The 13,477-nt window shown below is 55.4% G+C and overlaps 1 protein-coding gene across 4 annotated transcripts in view; it reads right to left on the bottom strand.

Moving 5' to 3' along the window:
* pbx1a (pre-B-cell leukemia homeobox 1a) overlaps positions 1-9,586 on the bottom strand; it is a 33,946-nt gene extending 24,360 nt beyond the window's left edge. Inside the window, exons 1-2 of one of the 4 annotated variants that reach the window (XM_029832324.1) lie at positions 8,812-9,586; positions 8,245-8,318 (exon numbers count right to left, since the gene is read on the bottom strand). In XM_029832324.1, the coding sequence (XP_029688184.1) occupies positions 8,245-8,318; positions 8,812-8,996 (259 nt within the window). In that variant the 5' untranslated portion in view covers positions 8,997-9,586. The remainder of the gene's footprint in view (positions 1-8,244; positions 8,319-8,811) is intronic. The other 3 variants (XM_029832325.1, XM_003977597.3, XM_011618789.2) reach the window with 3 other exon arrangements.
* Positions 9,587-13,477: the final 3,891 nt, after the last annotated feature.

Below are 13,477 nucleotides of genomic sequence, written 5' to 3'. Positions count from 1 at the left end.
CAGGAGGCAGGAGAGGAGGCAGGAGGCAGGAGGCAGGAGGCAGGAGGCAGGAGGCAGGAGGCAGGAGGCAGGAGACAGGAGACAGGAGGCAGGAGGCAGGAGGAGGAGACAGGAGGCAGGAGGAGGAGGAGGCAGGAGGAGGAGGCAGGAGTGGTGCTGCAGCCGCAGGTGCTCAGCAGACCCGGTTGCTGGGTTCCATCCTTTTAACATTCAGCAGATGAGAGGTTTCAGAGCCTTTCTGCCTCTGACAGTCCTAATGCACTATGATGACATACCAACAACCCACCGCAGACCTTCCACAAACCCATTTAAGCCACACTTTGTAGGTTGGATGGAGTGCAATCAGCCCCCCCCCAACATTGTGATTACTGCGTACGGCCCAGTAATCTGTGGCTGAGGGATGGGCCGGCTAATGGCGGCTCCACATCAGCCATCTATAGGGACCGCGCAGACAGGTAAAGTGCTAGTTCCAACGTATTGAAATAGCCACATGGGATGAAAGGCTTTTTATATATATATAAAAAAATACAGCACAAAGAAATGGGGCCCCCACCCCCACACCCACCCCCACCCCCGGTGTTGCTGTTGGATTTTAAACCTGGAGGAGGGGAAATGGAAAATATGAAGCTGAAGTAAAATCCTCTCGGAGCCGTGAGACCTTTCAAATCTTCGTTTCACCGTCGTAGCATTTTTCAGGCTGATCTCTGCCGCCAAGCGCTCTGGCTCATAAATCCGGTGGCGGCGTATTACCGGGCCCCGTATTACGGGCCCCCGTTTAAAACCAGCCTTCATTAATGTTAATGGGGGGTTTAGTGGGGGCCAGGGGTGGTCAGGACGACATGGCCGCTTTCCCGAAGCTTGTTTAAGAGCTGCAGACGGAGATGGATGCTGCCGGCGGTCCGACAGGCTCCCAGCTACCGACCAGCCCTCAGACCCACCCCAGCGCCCCCCCACCCCACCCCCCACCCCAGCGCCCCCCCGTAACGAAGGCAGAGCTGCTGATTGACGGCTTCATGACACCAGAAAAGAGACGTGGTGTCTGTTTCTAAAAATGAGATGTGAAAAAGGCAGCGAAACCAGGAGCGTTCAGGCGCATCGATCAATACGCTGATGCACGAGATAAACGAGGACCCCCCCCCTACCCCCCCAGCCCCCCCCCCCCCCCCCCCCCCAAAACAAAACAAAACAACACACTAACGCTGCTGAGTAGCTGCAAAAATAATCAGGTCAATTAAGCTGTCGGAGCGGCGAGAACTGAAGGCAGAGCAGCATTAAGACGGCTCCTATCATAAAGATTATTACCTTACACTCACTAATTACCACAATAAACAGCCGCATCCTTAAACGTGAGGCCGCCGCGGCGTGCACGTCCAGATAGCGCACGCACAAACGCCAGATAACGCACAGTTGTTGAGTCAGTAAAATCCATAAAGTGCTTTGCTGGAGCCACAGATGTAATCCGTTTATCAGAGGCTTCGCTTTAAATGCACAGCCGTGTGTGTGCGTGTGTGTGTGTGTGTGTGCGTGTGTGTGTGTGTGCGTGTGTGTGTAGTTTTATTATATATATATAATAAAATGATATACATAGAATGCGTGTGTTTATATATGTGTGTGTGTGTGTGTGATATATGCTGTATAATACATATATAATTTTCCCACATGCAGACAGGGGGACGGGGGGGTTGGAGAGACACTCTAAATCTGGACAGTAAGTAGCCCCCCCCCCCCCCCCCCGCGGCGCGGTACACCGCACATTGGCGACGCCCCATTTAACCGCGGCGCTCCCCTCTGCTGGCTTCATTTGCATGTTTCAGCGGCGCTGACGGATGAAGACGGATGGGCCCGGCTCAGCCTGAGTGAAACAACTGTTTTATCAAGGTTAAACTATCCAAGAAGCTCTTAACCTCCACGCCTTTATCACGCCGCCGCCCCCCCAGTATCAATCTATCAATACGATCCTATCGGGGGGGGGTCGATGGCGCTCTTCATAAACTCCAGTAATAGCAGCGTAAAGGGAGCTGCTAAACACGACGCCGCCAATAAACCAGGAGCCCAACACACACGTGCACGGCCAGCAGGTGGCTGCTCTGGGGGGGGGGGGGGGGGGGGGGGGGGGGGGGGGGGTCCTGCTCATAAAAGCCCCCTTTTAGAGGTGGCAGCATTACAACAAAGCAAGACGTGAAAGGAAGGAGCGAACGCCGCCGCCGTTCTCCTCGTTCGGCGTCGCCCCACCAGCCACCGACCGGGTCAGAGCGACGGCCAGCTTCGTCATCATCGTCATCGTTTGCCCCCCCCCTCTTCCCCCACGGACGCTGCAAACTTTTGATCTCTGAAGGGTAAAAAATGTGTTCAAAGTGGCTCGGTAATAAATGAAGAGAAGTAATAATTGCTGATTATGCTCAAGTAGAAAAGAGAAATGACAGCAATTAGCATAATTTCAGTGGGAGCTAACTGTCCAGAACTAACGCCGCCAAAGGCGAGCGGGCAGACAGACGGCGGGCGAGGAGACCTGCACCTCTGCCGCTCCGCGATGGGGCGTCTACGGCGCCGCCCCGGCCTCATCCGCCCTCTCCGACCTGGAGACCACCAAGGATCCCACGTGGTCTGAGGGACGCTCCTGATGTTCGCATCAGTCCCAGATGTGAACGCTCGCCAGTCAGACTTTAATAGACGCACGCCACCTTCGATTCATCCCCGTTTCGCTGCAAATCAAGAGGCTTTTTCTTTTGTTTGTGGCTTTTCACGCACACTTTGTGTCGATAAATCACGGCTAATACGCGCACGGCTGTCAGACACCCCTTCAGTTATTTAGGTCGGGCTTCACAGATGTTGCCCATTCTCCTTTTTTTGACTTTAATAAACACAAACTGGACCGCAGGGTCCTTAGTCGGCCTCCGTGGAGCAGCCAGGCAGGATGCTGATCTCCGCTAGCGCTGGTGCTCTCACCCCTCTCTGCTAAATGCTACCTGTGGTGTCACATCTGGCCCGGGGGAAGTGATCCAAAACTGTTGCACCCCTCCTCGCCTGTTCAGATTCCCCACAGAATTGGAAGCAGGAAAATTCCCGAGAGACATCCCGCCTGCCTATTTCTGCCCCCTCGCAGCAGCAGAAACACGCGCGGCTCCGCGCCGCGGCGCTGCCAGCGTGACGCGGTTTGATACTGCAGCCACAAACGCGGCTCTTTGTGCGGCTAAATTTATCGTCGCTCTGCGCCACATCTTCCTCCCCAGTTCGGGTGCCTCTCGTCTCTCTTCCTCTGTGAATGTGGGAGCCTGTCTGCATTGTTCTTTGTCTGCGCCTCGCCTCCCCGCGAAGGTGCCGAGGTTACCGCGGCTCATCTGTGGCCCCTTTGTCTCTCACGGCGGCAGCAACGGTTTATTAACATAAATTAGAATAGCTCGCCGAGAGAGTAGCTTGTCGCTGCGCGTTACCCACAGCAACCTCTCCTCCACTCTCAACCCACCTGAGCGTGCATGTGTGTGTGTGTGTGTGTGTGTGTGTGAGAGACAAAAATGGAAGAGAGAGAGAGACTCTTGTGCATCTTAATGTGAAGCTGCTCTGAAATGAGGAGACACATCCACACCCATCTCTCCCCTGTCCTGATTAAAATAAATGGTGCTATCTGCACTGCATGACTCACTACACCACAGCATTACTATCAGTAATTGAAACATCCAATCACCGGCGAGCCATCAGCCTCGCCGCTCTTCCCCGTCTGACTCGGTGGCACCTGATTGAACGCTCCACTCTGGGGGAAGTAATACAGGATATGCCGAGCCGTTTGTATGCGGAGATGGTGGGGAGAGGGGCCGGAGCGGCGTGTCAACAGCGGCGCCGTGCGCCTCTCACTTAACATCCTAAGCAGATATCCAGGGAGAGTCGGGAGCCTCATTGATTGGTGTTGATTCCATCTGGGCAGCGAGCAGCGACTGACAGTGGATCTAAGCTGCTGCGAAGGGCGGCCATTAATCTTGGTCCTGTTTAAGCAGCATGTATTAATTTATGTCATTTTTACTAAGTCAGCCAGGGAAGAGCGCTTGCCATTTTATGTTTGACTGTTCATCGAAGTCAGGGGGGGTTCCTTTGTACAAGCCCAGCGTGCTGCCAACACACCATTTACATCACAGTGGCAGGGAGCCAGAGAAATGAGATCCCGCACCTCCAATTACAGGTTATCAGCTGGCAGGGCAGCCGAGGGCCCGAGAACAGCTCAAAGGAGGGGAGAGAAAAGGAAAACCTCTCCGTCACACCGGGGGGGGGGGCGTGCACGTGACTCAAGAGCTTTAATCCTACGAAAAATGAAAAACTTAATGGTGTAATTCAGCACAGTTACAGCCTGGTGGACACATCAGCAATAAGATCTGCAGGTGACAATATGAGGAGGCCCTCGTCCAGCTGCGTCAGGCAATTCTGGGGTACGGGGGGGGGTACGGGGGGGTACGGGGGGGGGTCCAATCACATCCGAACAGCGCCAATAAGAAAACCAGCGGCTGAAGGAATTGCACCGGCATCGTCACCAGAGCTGCTGGGGAGAGACTAAAAGCTGCTCCAGAGACAAACATCTGATAAAAAGAGAAACTCCACTCCAGCAGCGAGCAAATTCCTCTCTAAGCAATTTTGTACTCGATAAGTAGGAAGGCATTTTTAGCGTAATGGATCCGAATATGATCTCTGTCAAAAATAAGAATACGGCCGTGCATAAAAGCCCGACTGCAGAGCGGCCAGTAATGCTGCATCAGATAACGGGAGCAGGAAGGAGTCTATAGATAGACGGAGACGTGGAGCGTTGGCAGCGCGTGAGTACGGGCGCCGCGCCGCTCGCCGCCGCCGCCCGGGACGCCGCCGCTTCAGCAGGAGCTGTTGGGAAACAGGCGCAGGCCAGCACGGCGCCACCTACCTGTGCCCTGGCGGGGCGGCGCTCGGGGCCCCGCCGCCGTGCCTGCCTGGCCCCGCAGAATGACCATTTTACAGCCGGCGCCATTATCGCCGGCTAATTACAAGTCCCACCTCAGATACACAGCGCTGTAATTAGCCTCTTAAAACATGATTAACATGTCTCAATTAAGCCAGTCAACATTTGCATAATAAATTAGCTTGTCCCTAATTATGAGTGAGCTCCTAGCAGAGGACAGGCAGCAGCAAAAATAGACGCCGTCGCCTTTGAAGTGCGCCGCCAATGTAGCGGATATAAATATGAATACAGAGGAAATGTCAGCGGATAAAGTGGAATCCAGTCTATTTATGTTTGGTATAACTCACTTTAAAGGCAATAATAAACTTCCAATCGCCACATCTCCGCTCAGAAGTCCTTAGAAAAACACGGAGTCTGTTTGTTATTATTCGCTGAGAGGAACGCCGCCGCTAAAGTGGAGGAAGAGGGTTCATGCGTGCTCGCAAATCAAAGGCCCGCCAGCGTTTCCTCAGCAAAAACTTTGCACTCGTTTCAGAGTTATTTATTCGAAGTCATTTATGGGGGGAACAGACAGGGTCCTGTTTGGCCTTATTTCCGTGGAAACTAAAACATGAGGGGGATAAACTGCTGCTTCGGCACTTCCAAGTCGGGGACAGATATACAGTCTCCCAGCGAGCGCGGGGAGACCAAGGACATAGCCATTAGTTTCAGGACAGCGCCACATTGGAGACTAATGCCTCCATCTGTCAGCGGAGATGAGAGGAGGGTAACAAAGAGAGGCAACACTAACCCCTGAACTCATCATGGACGGCCGTGTCAATTAAACACTGAAAAACAGCAGCGCTGGGAGCCCCCGGCACCAGTTTATCCGGAGCTCAACCGGTACCTCCGTCCACCTTTAATGTTAATGCTGCCGGAGGACGTCATAAATCCCAATTTGACGTTTTATCGCTTTGATTTTTTTTTTTTCTTTTTTTTTTTCCTCCTCGTCTCCTCTGAGCTTGAAAATTAGAGCGGCGATGACGGAACAGTCAGAAAATGAATCTGCAACTCGTTAAAAAGCAAAACGCCAAAAGTTGATTGTTTCCAGTCTTCCCACGCTGAGAATTTACTGCTTTTTTTCTTCCCCTTTGTTGTATTCTGGAGTCCTGATCAAATGAAATAAGACATCATTTGAAGACAAAACTTTGGCTATTTATGTTTTTACAGGCGAATCAATCATAGCATGAAATGCTAGCTGGTGGCTACGGCTAACATATTTATTAAACATCCCCCTGGCGGCAGCCGCGCCGCCATATTTAGATCCACCGTGTGTTTGTCCTGATCCGGACTGATTCAGCAGATCTCTGCCTGTGTATACATTATCAGTCCGATCACATTAGTCACGGAGGAGCGCCGCATCGCAGCGAGCCTGCGAGGGGGTAATGTGAGGCGGATGACACAGAGCGGTCCGACGGAGCGGTCCCGGGCCCGTGCACACAAACACGGAGCACGGAGCACGAGCGGGAGAAGGGAGGCCTGAAACCTGACACCCACAAACACTGGCCGGGTGTCTGGCTTCTCTTAAGGACTCAACCTGTACGTGCCCGCTCCCCTCGCCATAATGGTCTCGCACAAACAAAGACGTCCTCCCGGCTCCTCGTCACAGGATGTGAAGCAAACACAGGAAACGGAGCGCGCTCAGGAACTGGACACACAATGATGATAGCTCCAGAGAAAAGGGAAGAAAACCGGAGAAGGAACGGAGGCCAAAAGGAAACGTCTGGGAGGGGGGAACACACCGTGGGCTCCCCAGACCTGGGCTCAGCCATACAGCGGGAGGGGGGGGTCACCAGTTCAGGTCTGCCCCGTCCACCGCCGGCGTGTTTGTCAGTTCCCCCCCGTCAACGCTCACACTGAGAGGAGAGCTACACGTGCACACACGATAGCCTAAAGAACCGCCCCCCCCCCCAGCGAAAGGTCAGACGGAGGGGCCGCTCAGAGCCGGCTCTTTCTGGAGAAGAGAAAAAAGACCTGGGAAATTACAGGCTGCCTGCGCTCACACACACTCAGCACATTTGGCTGTAAATGCCACGCTCGCGCTTTGACTCATGCGCTCTGTCGCTGCAGCATTTTCAGCCTCGCGCCTCCAACCGGCGGCCAAGAGCGGCGAGGAGCGGCGAGGAGCGGCGAGGAGCGGCGAGGAGCGGCGAGGACGCGGCCGTTAGGAGGCCGTGGAAACAGCGACGTTAACACCGGCCTTCCTCCCTTTACGCCTCTTTTGTCTTTAAAATAATAACACAGACAATAAATTCAAACATAATAGGGGAAAAAAGATGGATGGTGAATTACGACCATTTCCAAACTTGGTCCTGAAGCGAGGGGAAGAGGATTTGCAGGCGGAGGAGGGGTGTGTGTGTGTGTGTGGGGGGGGGGGGGGGGGGGGGGGGGGGGGTGGCCTCTCACTTTGTGAAATCCCACTTGCCAAGAACGGTGGGAAGAGCGGAGAGGCAGGGGGGAAAAGCCAGGAAAAGGTCCAAGTTACTTTGTTCTTCTTTTTGGAAGCGAACTCTGGTTGAACCCGGGGAGACGCCAGACAGTTTACAGAGCGCCAGGCTCCCACTGCAGCCATTTGGAGAGGCCCCCGGCCCGGCCCGGCCCCCGGCCCGGCGCAGCTTCCTCGCACTGCACTCCCAACCTTCCCGCGTCCGGAGCCCAACATAAATAAATATTGTCTTTTCAAAATCCCCCCGACTGGTGACTCATGTGGATGAAATGTCAGCGGAGGCCGCGCACGTAAAACGCCGGTGCCTCCTTTTCAGGCCGGTTTGTTCGGAGCCGTTTCCAGGCCGGCGAGGCGGCGAGGGCGGCGGCGGCGAGGCCCCCCCCGCTCCTCTAAAGTTGCCTCCAAAGATAAGGTCATATTGGACGTGTTGTTCCATTTCCTCCCTGCTGCGCCGCCCCCCTCGGAGGACGGCGGCCGGCTTTCATCGCCCGGCCGCTCTTCTTTTAATCTGCTGCTAAGTGCGTAATAATTCACACGTTTCTCCCGTCGCGACGGCGTGAACATGGACACCCCCCCCCTCCCCGACTCGGTGGTGCGTTTGAAAGAGCTCGATTCAGCCAAGGAAAACAGAGGGAGCGACGGCGGAAAAAGAAGAGGCAGCCCAGAAAAAGGGCCAAACGTGGGAGCGGGAGCACGCCGGTGCAGCGGCGTCACATCGGGGTGAAAATGACAGGAAATAAGAACAAACAAATGCTGGAAAGGGCAGCAGCTTTTAAAAATAAAGAAATAAATGTGGTTACGGGGGAAAGAAGAGCGAGCGGGGAGCTGGCTTGGAAAAGGAACTGACCTGTTTTCTCCTTGATTTCACACAGGACGTTGAAGAGGGCCGGTTTCATTCTGTGGCAGTTCAGCGCATGCTTCCTAAAAAGAGGAGCATCATTCAAACAAGTGGCAACAGTCACAAAACACACACACACGGGGGGGGGGGGGCACTGGAGCAGTGGGGGGCACACAGCTGACGGGGGCACGGCCTCCTCGGGCCTGCTCCGCATCCACACATCGCATCCACATGATTTTCCAACACATGGGGAATTTTGGTGGCTCTTGTGATTCCCGCTGCACGGGCTGGAAGCTGCAGGCGCCTCTGCGGCGTCTTATCGTAGATTATAATAAGCGCCTTTGTGACACGGGGGGGGGGGGGGGGGCACCGTGCGCAGGTGCCGTCCTGTATTTAGGATGGGGGCTTTCATTTAAAAGTTGTTTTCTCGGCGCTGTGGCGCGGCCTGGCACTTCTGTGGGCGTAATTGCCTTCATCTAAAGGCAGAGCCAGTGTTTTTATCTGCCCCTCTTCATCACGGCGCATTCCTGCTCCCCTCCTATTCCAAGGTCTATTCTCTTATTCCCGAAGACTCACCTCGCCTGCGCTTCGTCCAGGCTCTGGTCTGTGATGGTCATGATCTGCTGTAGTATGTCTCCGATGTCCTGCTTCCTGCCCTCTCCGTCCGTCCCCGCCGTGCCATCCTGCATATGCTGCGCCAGGCCGGGGTGTCCGGCCATGCCCACCCCGTGGGAGTGCATCAAGCGCGGCTGCTCGTCCATCCTTGACCGCGGTCTCCGCTGCCTCGCCCGCAACTTTTCAACGCGAACGTGAAGAGGAGGGTGAGGAGATGTGCGCGAGGAGGGAAAATATCCTCGGAAATTCCTCTGGATTCCTCTGCGCCTCTCTCAACCCCGACACTCCTCCTTTTTTTCTTGGTAAGATTTTCTGGATTTGGGAGGAGGGAGGTTGACAAACCGTCTCTCTCTCCCTCTCGCGGTGTCTCTCTCTCTTTCCTCTCTCTATTTTTGCCTTCCTTCTCCCTCTCTCTCTCTCTCTCTCTCGTGCTCTTCCAACTGCTTTAGGTGAAATCTGATCTGAATCGCTGCTTTTGACTCTGGCCACTCCTGCGCTGCAAGAAGAAGCCGAAAGCGGCAATAAGCGTCAACGGCTCCTAATCTGATTAAAAGTGCACGCGCGGCGCTGCTCTCGTCAAACCCCCCCCGACAAACTGGAGATCCCGACGCGCCGCAACGCGCCCAACTTGCCTGCGATCGTTTGGGATCCAAACCAGCAACTGTTATTGTTTCTGCTGGCGTCTGGTCACCGACTCGGGATCGGCGTGCGGATGGAAAAGCCTCCGCCCCCCCTGCGAGCCGCGATTGGAGAAGACGCGCGCAAGTCCCACCTCGCTGCTCCCCGAGCACGTCAATCATCGTCCTGGGGGAAGGTGGGCCGCTGTAATAAACATAAAGAGATGTGACCGGACCAGGTGGCCGTACAGTGATGGATCGGGGGGGAATATGTCGCCTAATAAATAACCGCGAGCGGCAGCCGCGCTCTGACCCGACAGGACGCGGCGCGGGCGCGCGGAAGAGACGCGCTGTCACTCACGCTATATATTCTGCAGCTGAATATTTACATCCAGGCAATCAGGCCCGCGGATGATAAATCAGCGGGGATTTATTAGAACGCGCAGCACTTTTACGGGCCTGGCGTCGGGACGCGGCACCACAACAGTTGTTGGAGCAAATGTCCCGGCTCTCCGCGCGAGCAGGTTCCCCCTGGCTGCTGCCGGAGACACTTCCGGATATCCAAGATCACATTTTGAAGCCCTTCCATAAAGGGAGGCCCCGTCAGCAGCCTGGGGGGTCACTTTTCCTGCACCATTAGCCAGTGGATCAGCAATATTCCTGCAGAAGACTGAGGTCAGGTATCAGCCGGCGCTGCTGGTGGCGCCCACCGCTCGCCGCCATCGTAACCCGGCGTGGACAGAAGCAGAGCTGAGGTGATGTGGTCCAATCTGTGTTTGGCCCACCGGGGGGCGGGGTCACGCTGGGAACATCCCATAATGGTGACTTCGCTGCCTCCGGAGGCCATTTTAAACCATCTGAGTCACATGGCGTCGTCATACTGGGGGTGTTTGGTCCTCACCAACGTGGGCGGCGTTTCCAAAGTCTGGTGGCGTTTTCCAGCTCTCAGGGAAGCGGAGCGGGATGAGCCGCTCAGAGCAGGTGGGGGCGCCGGGGTCAGAGGTCAGGCCACACGGCCGGGAACGTCAACACGAGCTTTTCACGGCCCGACGACATGAGGAGGTTCAGCCTTCGTCCTTCAACCGTCGCCTGATGCAAAGATGCTCGTTCTGCTTCTACAGCTTCCTGCTGCTCAGGCTGCTGCGAGCAGGCCGACCACGCCCGGCACGCCGCCGGGAGGCTCCGCCCACGGCCCGGCACGCCGCCGGGAGGCTCCGCCCACGGCCCGGCACGCCGCCGGGAGGCTCCGCCCATGCTGCACCGCCTCCCGAGCCTCCCTTCATCTCCCGTCACCTCCCTTTGCCTTCCATTTCCTCCCATTTCCTTCCATTTCCTTCTTCTCCTCCCATCTCCTCCCTTCTCCCTTCACCTCCCTTCACCTCCCTTCTCCTCCCTTTTCCTCCCTTCACCTTCCATCTCCTCCCTTCTCCTCCCATCTCCTCCCATTTCCTCCCTTCACCTCCCATCTCCTCCCTTCACCTCCCATCTCCTCCCTTCACCTCCCTTCTCCTTCCATCTCCTCCCTTCACCTCCCATTTCCTCCCATCTCCTCCCTTCTCCCTTCACCTCCCATCTCCTCCCTTCACCTCCCTTCTCCCTTCACCTCCCATCTCCTCCCTTCTCCTCCCTTCGCCTCCCTTCTCCTCCCATCTCCTCCCTTCACCTCCCGGTTCCTCCCTTCTCCTTCCATCTCCTCCCTTCGCCTCCCTTCACCTCCCATCTCCTCCCTTCACCTCCCATCTCCTCCCTTCTCCTCCCTTCACCTCCCTTCTCCTCCCGGTTTCCTCCCTTCTCCTTCCATCTCCTCCCTTCTCCTCCCTTCACCTCCCATCTCCTCCCTTCTCCTTCCATCTCCTCCCTTCACCTCCCATCTCCTCCCTTCTCCTCCCTTTGCCTCCCTTTTCCTCCCATCTCCTCCCTTCTCCTCCCTTCACCTCCCTTCTCCTTCCATCTCCTCCCATTTCCTCCCTTCTCCTCCCATTTCCCCCCTTCGCCTCCCTTTTCCTCCCTTCACCTCCCTTCTCCTCCCTTCACCTCCCTTCTCCTCCCGGTTCCTCCCTTCTCCTCCCTTCTCCTCCCTTCACCTCCCATCTCCTCCCTTCTCCTTCCATCTCCTCCCTTCACCTCCCATCTCCTCCCTTCTCCTCCCTTTGCCTCCCTTTTCCTCCCATCTCCTCCCTTCACCTCCCTTCTCCTTCCATCTCCTCCCATTTCCTCCCTTCTCCTCCCATTTCCCCCCTTCGCCTCCCTTTTCCTCCCTTCACCTCCCATCTCCTCCCTTCACCTCCCATCTCCTCCCTTCACCTCCCTTCGCCTCTTTACCGGCCGGACAGAAATGGATCCGTCAGTGGTGTCATTAGGCGCTGGGTGGGGGGGCAGTAATTGTCGGGGGCAGGGTGAGGTTGAGGGTAGCCGTGGCGATACCGTGCGACACTCCGGAGCTGCAGGAGCGCGCAGCAGAAATGGGAGCGAGCAGCCATTCAGCCTGATTTTATTTCCTATTTAACAGGGTCATAATGGCGGAGATTATCTCAATGTTAAAGACCTAACAAAGGCAGCGGCGGCACGCGCTCACTGGAAAGTAGGAAAAAAACATTAATCAGACGTGACAAACATCGGGGTTTTTAATCACCGGCTTCAAAACGCCGAATATTAAAACGCATTCTGGCAGACGGGTCCCTCAAATCCCGATCCATATACCTCCCACGCATCGGTCTTATTTAAAAATCAAAGGCTGCATTAATTAGTGAGAAATATGATCTGAACGGCTCATTCGCTTTGCTCAAAATTCAAATTTATTCCAATGTAAGCCGATAGACCGAAATGACCCTGTTGCTGGTGAAGCTTTTGGGAAAATAAACTCTGAATAGAATAAATAAGACCTTGTTTGTGGCCCCAGTTGCCGAATTTCACAGAAAGATGCATTTGCAGCCTTAATGAAATGAAAAAGTCACGTGACGCTGCGTGTTTGCCTCCATTAAAGCCGAACGTGCTGCGGCGGCATTAATAACCCGCTCAGAACGGACCGAGCCGCATTTGATTAGAATTGCAAATGAATTCTGATGAAAAAAGATTCTTAAAAATAGTCGGTGCTTTTTTTTTTCCTGCCAAAGTTGTTTTCAGGGGAACCAAAATGTTAATGACAGCGTGTCTGCGCCGCCAGGGCCCCGTGGCGCCCGGCGTTTTCACAAATAGGCAGGTTTTTTTACTATCAGACCAAAGGTTCAGCACACAGGCCATCCCATAATAAGCAAATGCAAGCATCGTCTCAGCAAAGTCATTTAATTGCAACATCTTGGCCTTGGCGACCGAGGCGAGGCCACGCCCCCAGCGTGCGGAGCCGTCCACCGCCATGTTCCAGGCTTCAGAACAGTCCTGCTGACTCCACAGCACCGGTTCTCCAGAGCAGACTGGGTCAAACAAGTCCTCCCTCAGAGAGCTGCGGGTCACAGCGGGTTAAGTTATGTATGAGGTGGGGAGCGAGTGGCGGGCGGCGGGCGGCGAGCGGCTGGCGCATCTCTCCAGGAAGTAACCTTGATGAAAAATTCAGTTGTTTGCAGCTCCCTGTGTCCCTCAGGCATGAATAAAGTGAGGCCCAGACGGGGAGAAAAGACCTGGACTCAGCGTGGAGCGAGTCCCCGCCCCTCCGACGGGCAGCGGGCGCTGGCGAGCATTAGGACGCGGGCACGAATTAAACTTTAATGGCGCCTCCGATAGATGAGCGCACACCAGCCGAGTCAGCGCTTCGCGGCGCTCACTCTGTCTCCGTCGGCCATCTTGAGGAGAAGGCCCAAAGTTCTGGCCCCTCTGGGGCCGGAGACACACAGGTGAATCGACCTGGGCGTGTCACACTCCACCAGCCAATCACAGCTCCCCATCCTCTCCGCCATGTGGGCGGGGCCTCGTCATGTGGACACCGGGCCTGCCGCAAAAGCGCCAGGATCGCTTGGAACTAACGTGCACATACATGACCTTAAAGTGCACGTGGACGTCTTCTGTGGGGACGTGTG

The sequence above is a fragment of the Takifugu rubripes genome, unplaced genomic scaffold (genome assembly GCF_901000725.2).
Source record: "Takifugu rubripes unplaced genomic scaffold, fTakRub1.2, whole genome shotgun sequence".
Lineage (NCBI taxonomy): Eukaryota > Metazoa > Chordata > Actinopteri > Tetraodontiformes > Tetraodontidae > Takifugu > Takifugu rubripes.
The sequence above is the reverse complement of the archived record's forward strand: the minus strand, read 5'-3'. Positions and strand labels throughout refer to the sequence as shown.